Source organism: Falco peregrinus, chromosome 8 (genome assembly GCF_023634155.1).
Source record: "Falco peregrinus isolate bFalPer1 chromosome 8, bFalPer1.pri, whole genome shotgun sequence".
Classification (NCBI taxonomy): domain Eukaryota; kingdom Metazoa; phylum Chordata; class Aves; order Falconiformes; family Falconidae; genus Falco; species Falco peregrinus.
In genome coordinates this window covers 25,836,851-25,861,194 of record NC_073728.1, presented here as the reverse complement: position 1 = coordinate 25,861,194, position 24,344 = coordinate 25,836,851, and the positions used below count along the sequence as shown (strand labels likewise).

The following is a 24,344-nucleotide window of genomic DNA, read 5'->3' as shown; positions in this document are numbered from 1 at the left end:
TCCAACCCAGAAGCTGCAAGGCCGGCAGCCCTATGTGGCTGCTCAGCGCCGGGCGCTACTGAATAAGGACGACAAGGACCCGTCCTTTCTGCCCATTCCCAGCCCATGGCTCTGCTTCCAGCAGTCCCACAGCTGTCAGGACTCTCAGATGCCCCTGGGTTTACTCTGGCTGGTGGGAAGCCCATCCCACCCTCCCCATGAAACACAGCCTGCCTGCCCCGGGGACTGCCGGCCGCCCACAGAGCACAGCAGGGCACTGAGGGCGGGCAGGAGCCTGCTTGGCTCCAGGGTCTCTTTCATATTCTGGAACAAAGCAGCCTGTTTTCACCAGGAAGTGGTTGGCAGCATCCCACCCCCCAGAGATACGGGACCATCATCCAAGCCCAGCTCATTTTCATAGGCCTTTTTCTCCTGAATAGGCCAAGAAAAGCAACAGGCAAAGGCAGTCACGTGGAAAGCAGTTTAATGAAGAACATATAAAAACTAGAAGCGGAGGGAATGCGATGGGACGAGGAGATGCCAGAAGGCAGAAAGATGCAGAAGTAAGAATGAGCACAGATTTTCCATGGACAAAGGCCAAAAAGCAGGCACGATCATAAACAACCGGAGTTGCCTGTTTTCTGTACACAGAGGAACGTGTTAGGAAATAGATGTGTTTGATTTCCTTTACAGGTTGGAATATTTAACACTGGTCACCTTATACAAACCCAGATGATTTTGCATGAGTGATGAGAGGTTTCATTCTGAAACGACCCTGCTGATCTCAACTTGCATTTAGGTAGAGGTGCAGGTTGGACAAAATCCTTAAGTTTTCAGAAGCAAAACTCTGAGCTCAGGAAAACCACACGGAGACAAAGCTGTTGGGGGCAGAGCGACCACCTCTGTAGGGTCAGCCTGGGCAGAGGCTACGTCCAGGCCCCCCTGCATGGCCCCAGGGGACCGCGCGGGGGAGGTGGCTGGTGGGCAGCAGTGCCGTTCCTCCGGCAGCCCCTTCGCAGCCCCCCACCAGCTGCAGCTCCTGCCTTTGTCTCCCTGGTGCTGGCGTGAGGCTGGGAAGGGGCTGCCAGGGGAACGGCTGCTGCTGCCAAGAGACTTATCCCTGCCAGGATTTCCCGGGGGGTCTCTGAGCGTCGCAGCCGGGAGGTGCCAGCTCCGGGGAGCTCTGCCTCCACAGAGCTCCGTGTCCTTCCGTCTGCCTGCCCCGCTTGCACCTCCCGGCCGCTCGCAGGGGGACGGGTGGGCAGCCTCTACAGGTGCCCCGTGTGCACCTTTGCCCCCTCCGAACTCCGGTGCCGCAGCCCCTGCGGCACTGGCACAGGCCCCTTGCTCACTGCACACAGCCCCTGTGCCCGCCGCCCCCGGCGCTGGCAGCGGCCCCGCCGTGCACGGCGCTGCACGCCCCTGGCGCGAGGCTCCCCGCGGCGGTCACGCCCGCGCCCCCGCACTCCGGGCCCCGCCGCCCCCGCAGGCCCCGCGCCTCGCACGCGGCCCTGTTCCGGCTCCGCGGCGCGCGCCCCACCACGCGAGCCCGCGCGCGGCCCGGGTCCGGGGCGCGCCACAGCGCACGTGCCGCCGCGCAGCCCGGCACCCCCGCCACACGCCCGCTCCCCCCCCAGCCCCGACCCTCTCCCCGCCGAGGCCCCGCCCCCCGGCCGGCGCGGTGACGCGGCGCGGTGACGTCAGGCGGAGCTGTCCGCTCAGCACCGCGCGGCGGGCCGCGCCGCCAGCATGCGCGGGGGCCGGGGCCGGGGTCGGCAGCGCCGGGCGCCGCGGGGCCGCCGCCGCTGCGGGGCCGGGAACGCAGGTGGGAGCGGGCGGGGCGTGCCCGAGGCGGGGGGGAGGGCGGCACGTGGCGGGCCGGCGGGCGCGGGGCTCACCGGGTCCCGCGGGAAAGGGGTCGGGTACCGGGCTCCCGCCCCCCCCCGCCCCATCCCCCGGGCCCGGGGAGAAGAGCGCGGGGCCCGGGCCGAGCGCGCAGGGCCCGGCACAGCGCCCCCGGGCCCCCCGCCCCGAACAAAGAGAGGGGCGGAGCGGCCCCGCGCCCCGGCGGCCTTTGCGGCCCGTCGCTTAGCAACGCCGCGCCCGCCCCGCCGGCCCGGGGCCCGGCAGCCCGCCGGGGTGCGAGCGGGGCCGGCCGGGGGGCGGTGCGGTGCGGGGGAGCGCCGTGGCGGGGGCCGCTCCCCGAGCGCTGCCCCCGGGTCCCGCCGCGCCGTGCCTGCGGGGCGAGGAGCGGAGGGCGGGGGACCCGGGGCAGGCCGCGACGGCGGGGAGCCCGGGGCTGCGGGGAGGGCGGCAGCAGGTGGGCAAGTCCCGGCGCCAATGAGCAGGCGCTGGGCTCCCCTAGCAACAGTGCCCGCGCCAATGGGCGCCGGGCGCTGCCTGCAACGCTGCCCGCAGCCTGCCCGTGACCCGCCGGGGAGCGGCTCTCCCGGGCAACCTCGCCCCGCTGCCCCGGTACCGGCCTGCCGCGGGCCGAGGGGCAGAGCGCGGCCCCTCGCTGCGCTCCCCCTGCCCTGCCGTGCCCCATCCCCGCCCTCCCGGCGCGCCGGCCGGCGGAGCCCTGCTTCACCCCGCACGGCATCGGCCGGGCTCCGCGGTTAAAGTCCAATCCTGCTTGGCATCCCCCGCGGGGGCCCAGCGCTCGCTGCCCGCTCCCTGCCCGCCTGCTTCCCCGGGATTAGGCGCTGCGCTCGGCTCCCCGCGGGGATTTGCCCCGGCTGGTGCTGCCCTCCCCGGAGGGAGGGAGGCCGGCGGCGAGGGAAGAGGCGCTGGTGGAGCCCCGAGGTGCCGGGCGATAGGGAGCCATGCCTGCAGCCTCTGCCCTCTTGCCTGCACCTTCCCGGGGCATCGGTTCTGGGAGCAGTCCTGAGCAGGCTGCTTTAACGCGGCACTTGGAAGGACTGGCACTGGCCCAGGGACGACCGGTGACAATAAACTAGTCCTAAACCAACTGAGCCTGGAAAGGGACCAAGGGAGCAAAGGGATGCTGGAACTGGCTCCAGGTGGGAGCAGGCAGACGGCGGCTGTAATTAGGTTTAAAGTGGAGCTGGATCAGTCTTTGCAGGGGATTATGACCCCTCCGTCTGAGTCGGCACTGCAGGGGGTCTGGCGACTGCCAATTTGGTATCCCAGCACACCCATGGCATTGCGGGTGAGCCCTTGGATGAGGGGCAGCACCAGCTGGGGCCAGTCCCCCTCCAGCCCCATGGGTCGGCGTGGGAGGGCTTGATCCGACGTGGAGGCCCACTTTGTTTTTACAAGGACACTAGGAGCTGGAGTGAGGATGAAAAATAGCCAGAAATATGATTAGAGGATTGGAGAAAATGCCTTGGAGTACAAGCTTAAGAGCTCAATCTGTTTAGCCTATAAAAATAGAAGACTGAGGGGTGACTTAATTACCGAGCATAATTACTTCACAGACAGAAAATACCAGGTAGTGGAAGTCTCCCTTTAATTGAGCAGGGAAAGGGTGCCGGAGAGCCAGGGGCAGGAAATTGAAGCCACAGACAAATTATAATGTGCTGCGTCCTGGCAGTGAAGCTCCCCAGGGGTGCAGGCGGGTTCTCTGGGGACAGTGTGTCCCTGCAGCCACCCATTGGGTGACGGGCTGTGCCCCCACAGATGAAGCTGTTCCCCCATTCCCTTCCTTCCCACGCAGGAAGCGAGGGGCCAGAGTGGGTTTTCTGGTGGCTGGGTGCCGAGCGGTGGGCTTCGCCATCAGGTGTGTGCCAGTGGTGCATCTATCCCCCTTCTCTCTGTCTCCCCAGCTGTGGCGGGTTCCAGGGTGCAGTTTTGCTGGCGAGCCATGGGGCAGGAGTGGAGATTTTGATGCCTCTCCCGGGAGTCCCCAGAGCCATGACTGCAACTGTGCAGACGCTGCGGTTCAAGCTGCTGCCGCATGAGCCAGGCCAGGAGTGGGGGCACAGCTGCCAGCAGGAAATCGAGCGTCGCTACCAGGTGGTGCCCTCGGTGGTGTGTGCCATGTGCTGCCTCTTTGGCATCATCTACTGCTTCTTCGGTGAGCCAGGCCAGCCTGACGGCTGGTGGGGCAAGCAGGGAGAAGGGCAGGGGGGGAGCTGGAGGGGTGCTGGCCATCAAACCCCTGACTGCGGTGGTCTCTCTACAGGCTACCGCTGCTTCAAGGCCGTCATGTTCCTGACGGGGCTGATGTTTGGCTCCATCATCATCTTCATGCTGTGCTACAAGGAGCGGGTGCTGGACACACAGCTGAGCGTGGAGGCCTCAGTGGGCATCGGGCTGGGCATCGGTGTCCTGTGTGGGCTGGTCACCATGCTGGTGCGCAGTGTTGGCCTCTTCATGGTGGGGCTGCTCCTGGGGCTGCTGCTGGCAGTGGCCACGCTGGTGGTGATGGAGCAGTTCTACCACCCACCGACAGTGTGGATCCCCATTGCGCTGCTCCTAGGCGTGGGGATGCTCTTCGCCGTCCTCACCCTGCAGTGGCAGCGCTTCTTCACCACCCTCTCCACTGCTGTCTTCGGCAGTGCCATCATGACCGTCACTGTTGACTACTTCATTGAGCTCTTCCTCCTGGTGCAGTACATCTATGAGCGCATCAAGGTGGCCCCTGCTCGCCCCGTGTGCTGGTACAGCTGGGTCATCCTGGGTGTCTGGCCGCTCCTCACCACGCTGGGAGTCCTGGTCCAGTGGAAGGTCACGGCCGAGGGCTACTCCCACACAGAAGGTATGTGGGGGCTGGGGGAGGTGGACGTGGCACAGGGTGAGTGCAGGAGCTGAGGGGTCTGGGGGCTGGAGTGGAGTTTCCCAACACCTGCTTTGCATGCACAGATAAGCGGTTTGGGACGCTATGGGCACACAGCATACAAGGGGAGGCCTGGGTGTGTAGAGCTGGGTCTGGTTTGGGTGCCGAGCTGGTTTGGGTGCACTTCCTGGCACTCACAGGCCCCTCTACCCCACAGTGATCATCAGCCGGCAGCAGCGTCGTGTGCAGCTGATGCGCATCAAGCAGCGGGAGGACCGAAAGGAGAAGAAGAAGAAGCGGAGACCCCACCACCCACCGGCCCACCAGCACAAAGCCCACCCACCCGAGCCCGCCTACCGCCGCAAGCCCAACCCTGTGCGCCGCTTCGATGGGGACGTGCTCTCCCCCGTGAGTCCTGCACCCAGGGTAGAGATCTCCCCCAGCCTCTGCAGGCCTTCCTTCTCCATATGGGTGGACTGGGGTGCAGAGAAGGGAGAGGTGCCCAGGCACCAGCCGGCATCCAAGCTCCTCAAGGGACGAGGCTGGGGTATCCCCGGGACCAGGCAGCTCAAGAGGGGCTGAGCTGGCACGTGCCCACTGTGGAGCACTTCAGCCTTTGTGAGCAAATGTAAACTGGTGCCCAAAAGTGCTGCAGCTGCAGTAGAAACAGGCAGTGGGCAAGGTGTAAAGCATGTGCCCAAGGGATGGGGCTATGCACCCTGCTGTGGCCAGCCCCCAGAGGGCCTGAGTGCTGGGCTGGGTGGGATTGCACAGGGTTCTGGGGGGCTGCTGCAGAGCTTAGGGTGGAGTGGGATGGAGTGGGCCAGGAGCAGAGCCCCCCTCACTTTCTGTCTTCCCTCTCTCAAGCAGAGCTACATCCAGAGTTTTCGAGAGCGGCAAACAGGGCCATCCCTGAACAGCCTCATCGCCAGCTCCCACGCCGTGGTGGACCTGGACTATGACTGCAGCTCCACCGTGCCCCTCACCACGGGCTCTGGCCCCGCTGTGAGGGTATAAGCCAACCCAGTGACCTCGAGCGACACCAGCACCCCAGCCTGCTCTGACAGACCCCCTGGGACAAGTGGGGCTGTGCCCTTGACCCCGGACAACCAACTGCAGCTTGGGGCTGCAGATGGACACCCTTCCTGGGGACATGTGAGACTTGGCTGGGCAAGCCCTGGCTGTCCACGGGGCCCGGAGGTGCTGGGGGAGCCCTCCGGCAGGGACTCAGCCCAAGGACTGGGGACACCAGTACCCATGGACGTGTGGTGTGAGTGGCTCTGCTGGGGCGGGGAGTCCCTGAGCCCCTGCTGCTGAGCTTCCCTACGGCCTGGGCATGTTCGTCCTGCATCCCAACATTGCCCTCCCCATATTTGAGCCCCCCTTCCCTGAGTGCAGCTCCCTGCGCCTGTTCCCACCCCATCACACCCCCCAGCGACTCCCCAAGTGCCTGTGCCCCACATCCCTTCCTCAAAGAGCAGGTCCCACAGCCCTTGCCTCCCCAGGGACTTCCCTGAGCATGCGTGCCCTGTCCCACCCTGGCCCTGGGAGCAGCTCCCAGGCAGCGCTTCCCAAAACCTGCCTCCTCAGGAGGTCCCCCTGCTCTAGCCACCCTCCCTGCCTCCCAGAGTGGCTTGCCTCTCCCCACTTTTCCTGAGCTGGACCGGGGTGGTCCTGGGGCAGGGGCTGCCAGGGCCGAGTGGTTCCTGAGGTGATGCTGGCAAGTGGTGCCTGTCCAGCAGGAGCTGCACTGGTGGGGTGCACTGCACCCATCCCTCTCCAAAATGTTTTGATGGGAGACAGGACACTGGATCCAGCCTTTGGGCAGAGGCTGGGCTGCCTCAGGGATGCGGGGACCCCTGCAGCGTCAGAGGCCGTCGCTGTTTTGCTGGCGACTGGATTTTATAGTGGCTGGGGGGAGGGGGGGCCCTGGTGTCAGGCCGAGCCTCCGACAGGGGCAGGGCAGGAGCCCCTGCCCAAAGCACCACTGTGGGCAGAGGCTACTGCCTTGTATATATTTCTCTTGCTGTGATTTGTATTAATTTATTACGGAGTGAGCCAGGACTTCCCCATGGCCAGGCAGGCAGGATGGTGTGAGACTGGACTGGGGTGTCCCCCTGTTTTGGGCCCCCCAGCCCAGCCTGGCCGGCCCCGCTGCCCCGGGAACTGCATGTTTCTGCCAGGCGCCCGTGTCCCTGCAGCGCCGTGCTGCTGTCCCCCTTTTCAGTCTCTTTTGTAAATGTGCCAAACGCTGCTGAGGCCATGGCCGCACAGTAAAGAGCCTTTCAGAGCCCGGTGTGTGGGGCTGGGGGATGTGCTGGGAGTGAGGGTGGGGGCCGAGGGCCAGGCTCCCCAGGGATGCTGGGTGCGATGCAGAGTGGTGCCACCACCCCTTCTTCTAACTGGAGCTTGGCTTGCTGGGGTGAAAGAAGCCATGTTGGGAAAAAATACTGTTTAATGCAGAGCCCTGCGGCTGGAGCAGACTGGGGGTGGTGTCCCTGTATCTGTACATCCTGGGGGAAGTGTGACCCATCTCCCAGCAGCAGCATTCATCTGTGTCTGTGCAGCATGCTGGCTTCTAGCTCCCTGCGGGGACAATAGGAGTCAGGGAGAGCTGCAGCACCCCTGGAGCTGGTGGGGCGCCCAGAAGGGGTGTCCCAGACAAGGGGGGCACAGACCCCTGGTCCCACATCCAGCCTGCTCCCTCCACCCCAGTATTCGGACCCTCACCCTCCACAAGGAGCCGGGCGGTGGTGCGGTCATCGAAGGCATCACAGGTGTATGAGTCCTCGTCCTCGGGGCCCACGCAGTGGATGATGAGTGTGCGGTAGCAGTCCATAGCACAGATCTCATACTTGCCACTGGCAAAGATCTCGGTGTCTCCGCGGAGCCAGCGCACCCGGCCCCGGGCGTTGGACACGGTGCACTCCAGCGTCGCCTTGTGCCGTGCCAGCACCGTCTTGTCTCGCAGCGGCTTCACAATCCGGATGGGCAGCGCTGGTGGGCAGGGGGGGTGGCCCGTGGGCATCGTGGAGTGAGCAAGCTCCCGTGGGGACCCCAGGGAGCTCAACCTGGTGCATCCCAGCCCCAGTGCTGGAGCCTGGGCAGCACTTGCACCCCGTGGTACCTTCCACCTGCAGGCTGGCCTCCGAGGCAGCTGTCCCTGCCACAAAGCGGATGAGTCCCTTGTCCTCCAGGCAGACACTGCACAGCAGCAGGAAGTGCCGAGTCCCTGGGGAGGGGGAGGCTGGCTCAAGCGGAAGGTGATGGGCACCCATGGCAGGCAGGGAAGCAGAACCCCCCCTGACCCCACCCCCAGCTTTTGTCCACACAAACTCCCTTTGCTTGAATTCGCACCCTCCCAGCCCCAAACCAGGTGTGGGGCTGCCTGCACCCCCCCACCTTCTTGCCGTATCTTCACCGTGCTGGAGACCTTGATTTTCTCCCCGTCTCGGAACCACTCGCCCTTCACGTCCCCATGTGACATCTCGCAGGTGAAGACGGCATTGTCACCCTCCCGCACCTGGGCATCCTGTAGTTCCTGCACGATGCAGACCTGGCGCTCTGCGGGCAAGGGGCAGGGTGCCAGGATGGCCAAGGGTGAGGGGGAGCAGGTTATGGGGGGGCACACGCCACCAGGAGCGGGGTGGCTGTACCTTGCACATGCAGCATGGCGGACGACTGGCAGTCACCCGCGTCGCAGGTGTAGGTGCCGGCGTCAGCCAGCTCGCAGCGGCTCAGCTGCAGGACGCGGCGCCGACCCGCTGAGTAGATGCGGCAGTTGGGCCCTGGCCGCAGCTCCTGCCCGTCCTGCCCGGGGAGAGTGTGCTCAGGGCTGCAAGCAGGCAGCGCTCTGCTGCTTTGTCCCCAGCTCCCTCCATGTAGCCCCCGCAGGGAGAGCAGCGGCCAGGGGGTGAAGCAAGGAGGAGGCCATGGCTGAGCAGCACTGGAGGGGATTGGGGTGAACCCTCACCTTGAACCACTTCACCTCCGCGCTGGGGCGAGACAGCTCACACTCAAAGCTGGCGACCCCTGTCTCTGGGACCCCCAGGTCCCGTGGGACCCTCACCATAGTGACTGGAGGCTCTGAGGTAGGAGAACACAAGGCAAGAAGGTTTGGTAGGGGAAAGACATGGGCTTGGGGCTGTGGGGATGGGGAGCTGTGCTGGGGGCACCTCAGCATGTGGTGAGGGTGGCACTTGCTGGGGCACTACCACGGGCACTCATGACTGGTGTCCCAGGTAACCCTGGACCCGGACCCTGGCTGGGAGTCTCCACTGCTCAGCTCACATCTTCTTCCATGGGGACAGGGAGACACCTGCCAGCATCTGCCCAGAGCAGCCCAGCTCAGCCCTGGCATCTACCTCGGGACCAAATGGCTGCAGGACCAGCAGTGCCGGTGCCATTTACCCTCCCAAGCCTGCTCCAGTGACTGTACCTCGCACAAGCAGGCAGGCGCTGCAGCGCAGGGTGTCAGTGGTGAAGGTGACAGTGCCAGAGTCCTCCAGTACCAGCCCCTCCAGTGTCAGGCTGTGCCCGCAGCCCTCAGCGGTGATCCGGCGTGTGCTGCTGGGCTTCACCCGGATGCCATCCCGTGTCCACACCCCATGCACGCCAGGGTGAGACAGCTCCAGGTGGAAGGTGGCTGTCTCCTTCTCAAAGGTCTCTATGTCTGCCAGTGGCGTCCGGATCGACACCTTCCGGGCTGCAAGGGACCTGTGTCTGTGAGTGGGTGCCTGCTCCACCGCAGAGCCCTGGCTCCCCTATCTATGCTTGTTGGAGCAATCCCCTAAATCCAGCCCTTTTTACCAGGCTCCTATCCCTGCCCATCCCTGACCCCCACAATCACCTCTCTGCTTCATGACCCCTTCCAGCCAAGTACCAGCTCTGCCCACACTCCCCCCTACAGCCTGCAGCATCGTTGCAGCAGGTGGATGCCATCCCCATCCCCACCTTCATCCCCATCCCCATCCCCATCATGGTACTCACGCTCCACGCAGAGCTTGGCCTGCGTGCGGTCGTGCAGGCTCTCGCAGCGGTAAGTGCCACGATCGGCAGGGCCAAGGCAGCGGATGGTGAGGGTGCGCCGGCACCCCAACTCTTGCAGCTGGTACTTGCTGCCCGACTGGAGGAGGACGCCCTGCTTCAGCCACTGCACCTCAGCGGCCTCGTGGCTCACCTCCACCTCCAGACATGCTTCCCCCTGCTCCTCCGCCACCACGTCCTGCAGCTTCCGCACGAAGAGCACCTGTGCCTCTGCACAGCCCATGCGCCAGGTCAGCAGCCAGCGCCAGGGCTGTGGCCTGGGCTCTGCCCCGGGCTGTGCCCCAGCCAGCTCCCTCCCTCTCACCTTGCACACTCAGCCGGGCCGTGCTCACCAGCCCCTCAGCGTTGGCTGTCACAGTGCCCGCATCACCCAGCTGGCACTGCTGGAGAGTGAGGCTGTGGCACAACCCACTCCGTGTCACCAGCAGCCGCTCGTTGGTGGCCACTGGCTGGCCATTCAGCTGCCAGGTCACAGCCACATCCTCAGGGGACACCAGGCACTTGAAGGTGGCGTCCTCCCCCTCTAGCACTGTCAGGCTCTGCAGCTCTGTGATGATCTCCACCACCCTGGGGACTACAGCCATGGTGTCGGGGCATGGCACTGGGGACTCCCTGTCCTGCAGGGCCACTGAGCATCCCCACAGCCACCTGCCATCACCATCCCTAGCTTCCTCACTGCCCCCACAGCACAAGGGTCCCCAGAGTGGTGGCCAAACCTTGGGCACAGCTCACCCTGCACTGTCAGCGTTGCCAGCGTCTGGTCGTCGTTGGACTCACAGCAGTACTCGCCAGCATCCTCAGGCTCCACGCAGCTCAGCACCAGCGAGCGCTCTCGCCCTTCTGCCATCATCTGCCAGCGGGGGCTGGGTGCCAGCTCCCGCCCATCCTTCCGCCACACCACGTCGCCCCGCGCCTTGCAGAGCTCGCACCACAGCACTGCCCGCTCACCCTGCCGTGCACGCACGTCCGACAGCCCACGCAGGAACTTCACCCGCAGCTCTGCATGGCCAAATGCCCTGCATCGGGACCTGCTGCCGCCCTGGGGCGGGGGGTCCCCGGGCACCCCCACCCCACTGCCCACCTCGGACGCTCACGTCGAACTGCATCTGGTCGTGGGGTGACAGGCAGGTGTAGACGCCGGCGTCCTCCTTGGCCACGTTGTGGAGGACGAGGCTGTGCACGCGGCCGTCCCGCCGCAGCTCGCAGCGCTCGTCAGCCACCACGGCCTGCCGCGGGCCCAGCCAGGTGACATCTGCTCGCTCCGTTGAGGTGATGGTGGAGAGCACGACGCTGCCACCCTCCAGCACCAGCAGCTTCTCCCGCTCCTCACGTTTGTTCACGAACAGCACAGGCGCCTCTGCGCCAGGGGAGCATCGGGATCAGCCGTGCCCCAACCGGCGCACCGCTGTGGGATGGGGGCAGGAAGCGTCCCGGTGCGGGGCAGGGGACTGCTCCTGCGGCATGGGCTGAGGGACACCTCCTGGCTCACCTTTCACATGCAGTGTGAAATGCACCTCGTCTTCACCGGCATCGCAGAGGAAGACGCCGCTGTCGCTCAGCTCTGCTTGCTTGATGGTGAGGCTGCGCGCAGGGCCCTCGCTGCACACCAGCAGCCGCCCACCGGAGCGCAGAGTCTGTCCGTCCTTCTGCCACTGCACCGCTGCCGTCTCCGGGAACAGCCGGGCCACCAGTGTCACGCTGTCCCCCTCCAGCACCTCCAGTGGGCTCTGCGCCTCCTCCTTGTTGACGATGTGCACGGGGCGGGCTGGGGGGAGCAGAGGACAAGGCAGGGTTCAGGAATGTCCCCACAGCACAGAGCGGTGCAGGGACAGGACTGCTGGAAGCGGAGAGGCAGCAATGCCCATAGTAAGTCACTGTGGGGTGGGAGGGCTGTGGGGCTGGTGGGGGTCACGGTGCATCCAGCTGCAGGATGCTGTGAGTAGCTGGGGGTTGTTGCTGGACTGGTTCGGGGTCACGGTGGAACCAGCCAGGAGTCCTGGTGGGGCATATGTGCAGACTGGTGGGTCTGGCAGCTCAGGGTCCTTGTAGGGAAAGGGCCCCAGGCAGGGACAGCAGCAGAGCCCATTGCAGTGATGATGCATCCCTTCCTGCACAGGCAGCTCAGCTGCTGGGTTGGGGCCATTAGTTTTGGTGTATCCCTCATCCTGAGACCCTTGCTGGTAGCTGGGACACCTGCCTCCATGAAGCCCCCTCCCACCTTGCCCAGCTCTCCATCTCCAGCTGATAAGGGTCCCAGCTGAGCTCAGCCCTTGGCAGCAGAAGCAGGAGGAGTGGCGCCTGGGAGCTGGCCAAGGCTAAATTTAACCAGTCCTTGGCTGGGGGAGGCGAGAGGGACATGTCTCGCCACAATCTTGACATGTCCCTTTCTGACTAACGGCTCCTGTGGGGTTGGGAACAGGACTCCCACCCTCCTCTGACATGCTGCCACCCTGGCCTCTGCCATCAGTGGGGTCACAGAGGCATCCTCTCCTCTTGCCCAGAGCTATAGCACGATCCCATCATGCTGGGGGTCCCAGGGTGCTGAGCTCCTGCTGGCTCACCCGACACCTCCACGCTCATCACTGCACGGTCGCTGGCGGCGTCGCAGATGTAGCACCCTGAGTCACCAGGCTGCACCCCACAGATGGTGAGCTGCCGCAGCACCCCATGAGCCTCAGCCTGCACCCGCTCACCCAGCTGCACCTCCTGGCCATTCCGGAGCCAGCGCACGGTGGCATCGGGCCGGGAGAGCTCACAAGCCAGCACCAGGTCTTCTCCAGCCACCAGGCAGTAATGCTCTGTGGCACCCGTGCTGCTCACGATGGTCACTGGTGGCTCTGGGACTGGAGAGAGGGGCTGTCACCATGGGAGTGGCAGCCTGTGCCAGGTGCTGCAATGGCCAGATCCTGTCTGGACCTCCTCTGGCTGCAGCTGGGCAGCGGAGTTTCCACAGAACCCCTACATGGGTGCAGCCCACTCCCTGTGTCCCCCCCCACCAGCCTCCCCATGCTCGCTGCCGTCCAGCCCAGCCCCACACAAGCCTGGCAGCAGTCAGGGACCCACCTTGGTCCTTGCCCGACTGGCTGTCCCCTCCAGGACCTCCTGCTTACCTTCCACAGTGACAAAGAAGACGATGCTGTCATCGCCGGTGTCACAGAGATACTCCCCTGCATCCCTGCCTGTGGCACCCAGGATGACAAGGGAACGGCGTGCCCCGTCCTCCTCCAGCCGCACACACCCCGTGTCCTGCAGCTTCTCCCCATCCTTGTACCACTTCACCTCCCCATGGGCATATGAGAGGTGCACCTCCAGCACCATGTCCTCCATGGCCCGGCAATGCCAGTGGGTCGGCAGGATGTCCTTCTCCAGGATCCTGACCAGTGGGTCTGCAGCACCCAACACAATAGAGTGGGGTTCTCTGGGGTCTGTGCACTCATCAGCCCTCACCACTCTCCCACAGCCTCTTATTCACCTGACACTTGGACAGTGAAGGTCACTGTATCATCGGCAGCAGTGCAGACATACTTTCCAGAGTGCTCGGCTTGGGCTGCGGGGATGAGCAGGCGGCGGTGGGCACCCTCCTCCTCCAGGACCAGGGTGCCCCCAGCCTCCAGCCTGATGCCCTCCTTGGTCCAGTGCACAGGCGCATCCGCGCGGGACAGCTCACAGCTCAGCGTCACAGTCTCCCCCGGGGACACGGTCACAACAGGGAGAGGTCTGTGGGGCTGCAGGATCTTCACCGGCGGCTCTGCAAAGACAGCGTGGCTGTGAAGCAAAGCAGTGCAGGGACAACACGGCCCAGGGGACACCTTTGCTGCCAGCTCCAGGAAAACACCCACGCTAGGTGGCCCAGGGGGTGGGCACCCACCATCTTTATCACCACGGAGGAGCCAGTACCGTTCACCCAAGCTGGGAAAGGCTCCACAGCCAGAGCCCTATCAGCACTTCTCTATTCCCAGTCCCTGCTGACCTGACACCTTGACATCGAAGGAGACAGCTTCATCCTTGCTCTCGCAGATGTACTCGCCCATGTCCTCCGCACTGCTCCTGGGGATGAAAAGGCAGCGCCAGGCCCCCTCTGCCAGCAGCACCAAGTTGTCAGTCTCATCCACCTCCAACCCATCCTTGAACCAGCGCACGGGAGCATCCGGCACGGAGAGCTTACACCGCAGCTCCACACGCCCTGGTGCCTGCACCAACAGCTCCACCGAGCGCTGCGGGGGGTCCAGGATCTTCACTGGTGACTCTGTCAGGGACGTGGAGGAAGGGTGTGAGAACTGCTCACCGCACCACTCCTGGCTCTGCTGTCCTTACTGTCATCTGCATCCCTGTGAGGCTGCACAGATGCTGCAGCCTCTCACCCCAGCACAAAGGGGCAGGAGCTGCTTGAGGGCAGGGGTGGTGGGCCCACAGTGCCAGCCCAGCGTGGCTGGAGGAGGGCACCCACCAGCCCTTGGGTGATGCAGCCACACCCCCTCCTCCACGATGCTGAGGGCAGGGAGCAGGGCTGGGGACCACATGGCACAGAGCTAGGGCAGCACTGCCCTTCCCGGGACATCCCTGCTCTGCCACCAACCTGCCACCAAGACATGGTAGGAGACAGACGCATCCCCGGTGTCACAGACGAACTCCCCTGCATCCTGCGGCCGGGCGCAGGGCAGCACCAGCTGGCACCGCAGCCCCTCCTGCTCCAGCACCAGGCTCTCGCCCGCCTCCACCTCCTCCCCATCCTTGTACCAGCGCACCAGGGCTGCCGGGCGGGACAGCTGGCACCACAGCTCCACGCGCTGCCCAGCCACGTAGGTGTGTGGGGCCTCCTCGTTGGAGCTGACGATCCTCACCGGTGCCTCTGCCAAGGGACACATGCGAGGGCTCAGCCACAGTGCTGGGTGAGCCCCACATGAGGATGAGCACCGCCCGGGCAGCTCACCGCTCACAGTCACCCTGAAGCTGGCAGCATTGTCCCCGTCATTGCAGGTGTACGTCCCCAAGTTGGACGGCGTGGCTGCGGGGATGTGCAGCCTCTCTGAGCATCTCTCTGAGCAGATGGCCAGGGCTTCGGTGGGGACCATGGCCTCGCCATCCTTCAGCCAGTGGACAGGGGCATTTGGGGGGGACACCTGGCATTCCAGCAGTACAGGCAGCTCTGGCAGGACTTCCTGGCGCTGCTGTGCCTCAGACTCCTGGGCAATGCAGACCTGCGGGGCTGAAAGGACCAAGACCCTGTGTCACTTGGCCTCCATCCTACCTGCCCTGTGGCCAGCAGTGGGGGGGTCATACCAGCCCTGCAGTGCTAGTAGCTGCGGGGGAGTATGAGGTGGCATGACTCATGGGCAGGCAGTGTGGCTGTGCCCTGCGGGCTGGAGGGGCAGCATGGCACAGGGCTCAGGGAGGAAACAAAGCAGCTGACCTGCCCCTGCCTGCATCCCCCTCCAGCCCAGAGGCCTGGGAAAGGAGCCGCTCATGAGGAGGCGAGGGGTAGCCGAGATGCTGCAGCCACTGGTGGGGCAGCAATACAGGCAGGGAGCCAGGGCAGAGGGAGAAGGAGAAGAGGACTGTAGCTGTGTGCTGCACCCACCTGTGATGGTGACAGTGTAGAAGACGGAGTCCCCGCCAGCATCGCAGACAAACTCCCCTGCATCCTGCGGCCGGGCGCAGGGCAGCACCAGCCGGCACCGCAGCCCCTCCTGCTCCAGCACCAGGCTCTCGCCCGCCTCCACCTCCTCCCCATCCTTGTACCAGCGCACCAGGGCTGCCGGGCGGGACAGCTGGCACCACAGCTCCACGCGCTGCCCAGCCACGTAGGTGTGTGGGGCCTCCTCGTTGGAGCTGACGATCCTCACCGGTGCCTCTGCTGGGGATAACATGGGGCTCAGCCAGCATGTAAAGACCAGCTTGTTGGCTTTAAGGTTGGAAGGCACCACCTCATCTCCATCCCGCAGAGCACAAGTGGCTGTGCTGTCCTACTTGGGGCTCCTTCTTCTAACCCGTCACACCCGGGAGAAGCACTCAGCTTCCAGCTGGCTGTAAATTGCTGCTGTGCCCTTGCCCCAGTGGTACTTGCCCTGCTCTGTCCCAGGATGGAGCTGAGGGATGTGGAGGTTGGATGTGGGTAGGCAAGCACCTCACTAGAAAGCCCCAGCATTGCTAATTGCCATCTGTGGTGCCAGCAGCCGCCCCTGTGGCTGCCCTGTTGGGGGTACCAACCCCTCTGCCTGTCTCTCCATTTTGGAGGCCACCAAGTCCCAGCTGATGCTTCTGCCTTGTCTCAGCCTTGGCTGACACTGCGGTGCAGGCATCTGGTTTGCTTGGGGCTGGCAGCCCCATCCCTCGGGCTAGCTGGGACCCAGGACCCCATGCCAGATTGCAGTGCTCACTCTAAATGCCACCGTTAATGGGTTACACTCGAAATGTGTGCCACTGCTTACGTCTCCCCGCTGACTTGAGTCAGATCTTTAAAGGCAGAGAGGCTCTCAGTACAAGCTTTAGGTGACCAGCCCTCCTTTCTCCTGGGAGAAATCCAGGATGTAGCCCCCACCTGCAGCAGCCAACGCCACCTGCCCAGCCATGTGCATTGCAGAGGGCTGTAGGTGGCCTGGAGTCTGCCGTGGGTGCTCAGCCAGCCTGAACCTCCAGGCGGGCACAGGGCACAGGCAGCACCAGAGCATGCCGGCAGCCAAGCAGTGGCCTGCCCTTCCCACGGCCCACAGCTCCCCCATGCTGGGTGTCCGGGCTGCAAACTTCCCAGACAACTTCCAGCCGCGATGCCCAGGCTCAGCAGCCCACCGCAGCCCCGCAGCGCGCAGGAGTGGCGTGGCGCCGGTTTGCAGCATTCAACCTGCACCACACTGAGCCTGCATCCGCCTGGCTCCCTGATCAAACGCGCGGTGGCTGCCTGCCTCCCTGGGCCTGCTAAAAGCAATCAGGCTGCTGAAGTGCAGCTGGAGATGTTGAACGGCACCGAAGTGAGGAGGGGGCGATGTGCCAGCCCTCAGCGGGCAGCACCGCTCTGGCCTCAGCCCCACCACCAGCTCTGAGGAATCCCCAGCGCTGTGCAGCTGCTGCTGGAAAACCCAGAGGCACGTGGGGATGGCTGGGCTTGAGGCAGGCGGACTCCGTGCCACAGCAGCCCCTGGGGGTGGGGGATAGCTGGGATGCCTCGGGGAAACCCAAGCGTGCCACACCAGTGCTGACTGCAGTGGCCAGCCCAGCAGTCATGCCAGAGAGGTGGCACCCTGAGCCTCCTGACATCCACACCCAGCCCTGCTGATGACACCGATGACCAAATCCTGATCAAACCAAGCCAGCCTGTCTAAGACCCTTCTGCTAAAGTGATGCAAAGCTGCTCAGCTGAAAGGCAGAGCTTCAGCAGATGGTGTTTGCCTCTCCCGCCCTAGGGGAGCTGAGCTCTCCATGCCCTGCACACCCACAGAGCAGACAGTGCCTCCTGCCTCTGCCCAAAGCCCACTGGACATTTTGCCTTTATCACACTAAACCTCCTCCCTTCTTCACCCTCCCACCAGTCACCACTTCACTGACTCTTACAGCACCTCTTATCACTCATCCCATTTTCACTCCTACATCCTCTGCCATCAACCTTGGCCCTTTTCCATGTATTAACACCGTGGAGAGGCTTTACCACTGCGGTCACAGAGCCTTTTAACTGGGCTTTAGCTCTGCCCCCAGTCACCTTCCTGTGGTTGTGGGATTGTGGGTTTTGGGGCCAGCAAGGGGAAGTCTTTCACTTGTTTTCAACTTTCATTATTCTCTGCCAGCCAGTAATGCCAGCAGCAGCTCCACAGCCAGGGCAGCTGCTGTGGGACCCCTGCTCACGTCCAGCAAAAAACACCCAATTGTCAGTATCCAGGCAACTGCTAATTTTCAGGTCAGCAATTAACACTGTTGGTCAAAGTGATGTCCAACCATGAGTCATCCCACACCAGGTGCCGGGCCCACTATTTTTAGGACCTTGGAGGAGGGCTTGGTTACTGGCCATGGCAAAGGTCCAGCAAACACCCTGGCGTGGAGGTCCTGGGTGCCCTTGGGTGCTTGAGCAGTTCAGATTGGCAGAGCAAGCTGTCCCTTTTGCCTGTCAGTCTGGGTGGTTTTAAGCACCAGAGCTGCCACAAAGACCCTGACCAACCGACTGACCTGTTGGTGAGGATCTGGCAAGAGCATCTCTGATGGACATCCCCAGAGCAGCAAACGATGGCAACACTGACAATGACACATGCTTTGGCACCCTCCACCACAAAAGAAAGCCCCCCAAGATGTGACTCTGCTAGCCCCTTGTATTATACCCACCTGTGATGGTGACAGTGTAGAAGACGGAGTCCCCGCCAGCATCGCAGACAAACTCCCCTGCATCCTGCGGCCGGGCGCAGGGCAGCACCAGCCGGCACCGCAGCCCCTCCTGCTCCAGCACCAGGCTCTCGCCCGCCTCCACCTCCTCCCCATCCTTGTACCAGCGCACCAGGGCTGCCGGGCGGGACAGCTGGCACCACAGCTCCACGCGCTGCCCAGCCACGTAGGTGTGTGGGGCCTCCTCGTTGGAGCTGACGATCCTCACCGGTGCCTCTGCCGGGGATAACACGGGGCTCACCATGGGCACCCGACTGACAGCAGCTTTCAGCCCCATCATGAGGACAAGAGAGGGGCAGGAGCACTGTCAGGAGGTGGGGTCCAGACTCCCGCACATGGTCTCCAGCTCACCAGTCACGGTCACCACAAAGCTCACAGCATCATCCCCAGCGTCACAGGTGTACACGCCCGTGTCCGAGGGACCCGCTGAGCGGAGGAGCAGCCTCCGCACGCAGCCTTCTTTCTGCACTGCAATAACATCATCCAGGGGCACAGCCTCGCCGTCCTTCATCCAGACGACAGGGGCACTTGAGGGTGACACCTGACACTCTAGCAGCACAGGCATCCCAGTCGGCACCTCCCGGAGCCGCTCAGCCTCAGGCACTGGGGCAATGTGGACCTGCGGGGCTGAGAGACATTGTGGAGGGGTGAGAAGCACACTCCAGCATGAGAGCCCCTGCTGCTCTTCTCCTGGCACGATCCCAGGGTGAGCGCACTGCTCACCTTGCACATGCAGTGTGGCTGAGTCCCGCAGGCTGCCAGACACGAAGGTGACCTGCGCCCCGCTGTCGGCCAGCCGTGCTCCTCGGATCAGCAGTAAGTGCTCTGTCCCACGGTGCTGCACACTGCACCGACCACCCGCCTCCTCCTTGCCCAGCCTGGCTCCATCAAGGAACCAGGTGCCGTGCACTGTGGCTGACAGCTCCAGAGAGAACCGTGCGTCCTCGCCATCCTGCACCCGCACATCCTGCAGACCCCTCTCCAGGCGAGCTGCTGGAGCTGGAGCACAGCCGCACTCAGCCCTGGTGGCACCAGCCAGCAGCATGCCATGGCACGACATCCCAGCTGGCCCCTGGGAAGAGCCAGCTCCCAGGTGGGTGTCCCTGGCTTAGCACCCTTACCAAGATGCACGGAGCCAGGGAACTCCACAGGGCTGCTCCTGCCGTGCTCGTTGGCGGAACAGATGCGGAAGCAGTAGTTGGCCTCGCGAGGCACACTGTCACCCAGCACCCGCACGTGTCCAGGCAGGTCAGTGGCAAGGCACTGCACCCACTCACCCCCTGCCACCTCCCGCCGCTCCAGCAGGTAGCGACTGGGGGGACGGAGGTGGGCATCGGGCGCAGGGCACCAGGTCAGAAGGGCTGTATTGCTCTCCACCACACTCATCTCGACTGCCACCGGTGCACTTGGAGGGTCATGCTTCACACCTGCAAGTCACAGCCCATGTTGCCTGCTTGGGGACAGCAGCAAGGCTCCCAGTGGGGAGGCAGAAGGGCTGAGTGGGGCTACACAGCCTGTTTCTCTGGGGATCCTCTCTCTGATGGAGAGGATGGAGAGGATGGTCTTATTCCTGTGTAGCACAGTGCTAGTTACAGGGGTTGTTGAGTGCCAGCAAGGCTGCGGCACTGGGGCACTGCTAAAAGCACCTTTCCCCAAAAAGCCATCACAGCATCACATCAACAGCATAGTGGGTGCCCATCTCATCTCTCCCCTGTGTCACCCCCCCACCCCCCCCCCACACACACACCCGTGAATGGGCAAGATGGAGGATGCGGGGCCCTCCAAGCCTTACACTTGACCCGGAGCTGGGAGGATGTCCGTGACTCCCCGACAGTGAAGGAGATGATGCCCGCATCCTGGCGGGTGACGTGCACCAGCACCAGGAGGTGTGTCCTGCCGAAGCTCTTGAGCACGGTGCGGGGTGACGCCCGTAGCTGCAGCCCGTCCTGGCTCCAGCAGGTCCCCTCTGCTGCCTCCCGCGTCTCCACACAGAAAACTGCGTTCTCCCCCTCCATCACATCCAGCTTCCGTGGCAGTCGCTTGGCTATCACCCCTACAGGAAGAGATGCATGAAGGCCAGGGAGGGATGCTGGGGAGCAGGGTGGGCTCTCTGGCAAGAGGCAGAGGAGGATGTTGAGGAGGGGCAGCAGCAGACACCACGGCCAGATGGTGGGAAGGCAGATGCAGGGCACAGTGGGGAGCCTGGCAAGGAAGGGGATAAGAAGGTAAAGCCACACCAGCTAAAATCCTGACTCCCACCTCGGACAGAGACCTCGGCGATGCTGCGCCCCTTGTCCTTCATCTGGCAGAGGTAGATGCCATCGTCATCAGTGCAGGCATCACGGATGGTCAGGCGCCGCACCACGCCTTGCTCCTCCATCACATACTTGTGGCTGGGCTGCAGTTCCCTGTCCTCCAGGTACCAGGCAGTGGGGATGGTCTCCAGCGGCACCTGGCACTCCAGCACGGCATCCTCCCGCTCTGCCACCTCCACATCTGCCAGCTGCACCTGGAATCGTAGCCGGTGCTCTGCCAGCAGGAGAGATGGGTGCTGAGGGCACAGGGGGTACAGCACCCTCCGGCAGCCCTTTGCTCAGGGTGTTCCCAGCTCACAGAGTGCCAAGCCCTTGGCCCTTCTCTGCCCCTCTCCTCTTCGGTGTGTGTGGGATGGATGCTGCACTTAGAAGCATATTGCCCAGAGTGGGGGGAACCAGGGCATAGGCTGGGGAGACCCAGCCATGCCCCAGCATCTCAGCAGGGAGTTTTGGGTGATGCGAGAGCATGCATGCCAACATGCTGCAGCAGGCATCTCAGTGGAGGGGAGCAGTGGGGTGCAGGCAGGGTATGCACAAGCTGTTGGGTCACCCCAGTGGTGAGTGTCCCCAGCTGGCGGGCCAGCTCTGGAGGACAGGGCTGCCCATCAGTGCAGACACTTGGAGCCATGCCCTGCATGGCTGCCCACCAAAACCACTCAGCATTTCCAGGGGAATATGTCACCAAGGCACTGTCCCCTCTCTCCACTCATGGCTGGACACCCGCAGCCCTGCAGAGATGCCACCTCTCTGTTCGCAAGGGGCGAGCGGCACAGAGGGGGACACAGGTCCCTGAGGAAGCCCAGCATCCCCTGCTTCCAGCCCACAGCTCTGTCTGGTGGAGCCGCGGGTGACCCCAACTGCGCAGGGCAGGAGGGAGCCAAGGGATGCTGGGCTTATACACAGATGCATCCCTGCCAGATGGAACGCCCTGGACCACCCCAGCACCTGGCCACCCCCGGCAGTACTTGGGCAGTGCCTACCTTTCACCTGGAGCTGCACTGCGCTGAGGGTCTGGCCAGCGGTGTTGGATGCTGTGCAGACATACAGCCCCTGGTCCTGGGGTTTGCAGTACAGCACCTTGAGGATGAAGTAGCCCTCCCGGTCCTCGTAGATGAGGTGCCTGCGGCCAGGTGCAAGGGGCTCACCATCCTTCTGCCAGACAATCTCTGGCTTGGGCTTGCCGGTAACGTAGCAGCGAAACTTGGCGTGCTTCCCCGCGCTCACCGTGAACGCCTTGGCTCCCGGTACCCTGGATGGCACCGTGCCATTGGGCACCCAGGTCTCTGGTTCGGCGTGCCGTCCCGCTGCATGCCGCCGCTGCCGCTGCTGCCGCTCCACCAGCAGCTCTGGGCCATCAGCAGGAGAGCCATTGGGGAGACTGTCTGGCAGCACCCGGGATTCAACCAGGAGCACAGCAGCAGCCAGGGCCTCCCGGGAGCCACTGCGTGCCCGGCACACATACACCCCCCCATCTGGGGGCCGGGCACCAAACAGCTTCAGGAAGTGCCAGTCCTCTGGCTCCTGCCCCACTGCGAAGTGGCTGCTCTCGAAGAGGTCGGAGAGCTTGTGCCCATCCTTCTCCCACTCCAGCACTGGACAAGGCTGCCCAGACACCCTGCAGGCGAACATCACGTCTTCCCCCCGGCACACCCGTGTGGACAAGGGGGCGACGAGAAAGGTAGGTGCTTCATTGCTTGAGCACTCCTCCTCCTCTTGGGGCTCCCCCACCTCCACCTTGAGTGTGGCAGCTGCGTAGGTCTCACCAACACTGTTCTTGGCCTTGCAGATGTAGAGCCCGCTGTCCTGGGGGGTGACGTGGGACACCAGCAGGCTGTACAGATCACCCTTGGTTTCCACATGGAAGCGGCCCGAGGGTTCAATTGGGATCTTGTCCTTCTCCCAGAGGATGCTTGGCCGGGGGTCACCCGTGATCTGGCAGCTCAGGACTGCATCGGTGCCGCTTCGCACCGTGAAGGCACGTGGGTAGGCCAGGAACCTGGGGGCTCCCCCAAACCCCTCCATCACCACCTCCAGTGGGTGATCATCAGCAGCTGTGGGGATCATCAGCCTGGGGGATGCAAAGACCACTAGGGTGGGGGCTCAGTCTTCTGCAAAGGGACCGGTGTGGAGCACCACCAGGAGGGACCTGTGTCTGGAGGAAAGCGCCCAGCATGGAACCCACACTGCAGGAGCATCACCCACACCCTGAGCACCCCAGCCCCACGGGATATGCTCCCGTCTCAGCCCGAATAGCCCATTTTCCAGCCCAGTGGCAACAGAAGAGGTGACAAAACGCGGCTCTTTGCACCTCGAAGGGCCGGGGCACCCACAGCCTGCCCCCGGCTCACAGAGGGGACCCCAGATCTAGGGGTGGGGGACCCCTGCCCAGACAGGCAGCACAGGCAGCTGCTCGCAGGGCTCTGGATGCTGGGGCCGGGGGAGGCTGGACAGCCCCGGCCCGCCCCCTCCCCACCCGCGGGGCATTCCTGCAGTATCGGGTGATGGCAGAGCTGCATTCCTGCAGCATCTGGGCTGGCTCAGCAGGCAGGTGCTGATACGGGGCTGCCGCGGGCGGGAGGCACCCGGCCGGACCCGGGCGCTTCCTCCCCGGGCTCGGAGGGGCACGGACCCCCCTGAGCCCGGTGGGGACCCCGCAGAGCCGTGCGCTGGGGCCAAGTGGGGCTCCCCCGGGAGCAGGTCTCCCCTCCAAAGCGTGGTCCCACAGGCAGGATCCAGCCCTTGGGTATTGAAAGCCACAGCTGGAAATAATCAGCCCCAGGGGGTAGGGGAAGGCTGGTGAGATGGGTCCCGCTTTCGGAGGGCACTGTCTCCATCCCCAGCGCTGTGGGAAGTCGTGCCCACTTGTCACAGGTGAGAGAGGCATCGTGGCCAGGGCTGGGGCAGAGGCATCTCTGCCTCCCTCAGACAGGGGGAAGAGAAATGAAAATACCTCCTGAAGGAGCCAGAGGGACCGTGGGAGAGGGCTGGTCCCCAGGGAGTGGCAGGGCCCAGGGCCCATCCTCTCCTGCCAGTCCCCTACCCCCAGGCCAATGCATCTATTCAGAGCCACCTCCCCAGCCACGGTCCCCTGACCCCCAGGCTGCCCCATGGCAGCTCCTGCAGGCATACACAGCCCTGATGGCTTGGCCGCCCCACTGCCCCCTTCCCCAATCACTCTGCCCCATGCAGCCCTACAGCCCCGTCCCCTACCCCACACACACACACCTCGCTCTGCCGCCTCTTCCCCGTGTCTCCCAGTGCCAGCACCCAACTCCTGCTGCTTCCCCCCGCTCTGCTCCCGGGTGTCAGGACGCAGGGACCAAACGTTACAAATGCCTGCAGCTGCTGTCCCCAAAAATACCCTCTGATGACACGCTGGGTTGATAAGACTGAGCCTGCTCCATTCAGTGCCTCGCTGGGGCAGGGCTGGCCTACCACCTATGTATAGCAGCCCCACTGGAGCCACCCAGCCTAGAGCGAGCAGGCAGCGCCCCACCTCCGGAGATCTGGGGTGCCACAAACCCAGATGTGCCTTGGTGCTAGCTCAGCCAGTGGCAGGAGGCAATGCACTGTGTGGGGTGCACAGCACGGGGGGCATGGCATGGGGTGGGGTGCGCTGTTCAGCGTGCATGGCCTGGGGTGCATGGCATGGGACACAAGGCTGCGGTGAGATGGGACATGCCAGGCAGGACATGCTGCACAGGGTGGGATGTGGCACGCTGGATGCTGCATGAGATGCCAGGCTGCAGAGGATGGGGTGTGCCATACAGGCCGTGCTATGTGGGATGCCAGCAGGAGGAGCAGGAGGGGTGCTGAGGCTGCCCAGCATCCCGCGGGGCAGGCAGGGCTGCTGGATGGGGGGTGCCTGGCCCTGTCCCCACAGGCAGCAGTGGGAGGAAGGG

The 24,344-nt window shown here is 64.1% G+C and overlaps 2 protein-coding genes across 3 annotated transcripts; one reads left to right on the top strand and one right to left on the bottom strand.

The window, feature by feature from the left end:
• The first annotated feature begins 1,681 nt into the window (after positions 1 to 1,681).
• TMEM198 (transmembrane protein 198) lies at positions 1,682 to 7,007 on the top strand. 2 transcript variants are annotated; one of them, XM_055813109.1, is made up of 5 exons: positions 1,682 to 1,804; positions 3,768 to 4,018; positions 4,127 to 4,702; positions 4,938 to 5,128; positions 5,591 to 7,007. In XM_055813109.1, exons 2-5 carry the CDS (start codon positions 3,829 to 3,831, stop codon positions 5,735 to 5,737), a joined length of 1,104 nt encoding a protein of 367 aa, XP_055669084.1. In that variant the 5' UTR covers positions 1,682 to 1,804; positions 3,768 to 3,828; the 3' UTR covers positions 5,738 to 7,007. The 2 variants fall into 2 exon arrangements, with proteins under 2 accessions (XP_055669084.1, XP_055669081.1); XM_055813106.1 differs by having other exon boundaries at positions 4,938 to 5,146.
• Positions 7,008 to 7,114: 107 nt separating this feature from the next.
• OBSL1 (obscurin like cytoskeletal adaptor 1) lies at positions 7,115 to 22,735 on the bottom strand. The gene is made up of 24 exons (XM_055813105.1): positions 21,423 to 22,735; positions 20,387 to 20,656; positions 19,920 to 20,180; positions 19,249 to 19,554; positions 18,851 to 19,126; positions 18,479 to 18,754; positions 18,071 to 18,343; positions 15,345 to 15,617; positions 14,343 to 14,615; positions 13,737 to 14,012; positions 13,239 to 13,514; positions 12,877 to 13,152; positions 12,328 to 12,609; positions 11,256 to 11,531; positions 10,848 to 11,123; positions 10,499 to 10,765; positions 10,071 to 10,340; positions 9,710 to 9,976; positions 9,159 to 9,425; positions 8,694 to 8,806; positions 8,377 to 8,530; positions 8,123 to 8,284; positions 7,848 to 7,952; positions 7,115 to 7,717 (listed from the first exon to the last, which is right to left on the bottom strand). Exons 1-24 carry the CDS (start codon positions 22,504 to 22,506, stop codon positions 7,299 to 7,301), a joined length of 6,978 nt encoding a protein of 2,325 aa, XP_055669080.1. The 5' UTR covers positions 22,507 to 22,735; the 3' UTR covers positions 7,115 to 7,298.
• Positions 22,736 to 24,344: the final 1,609 nt, after the last annotated feature.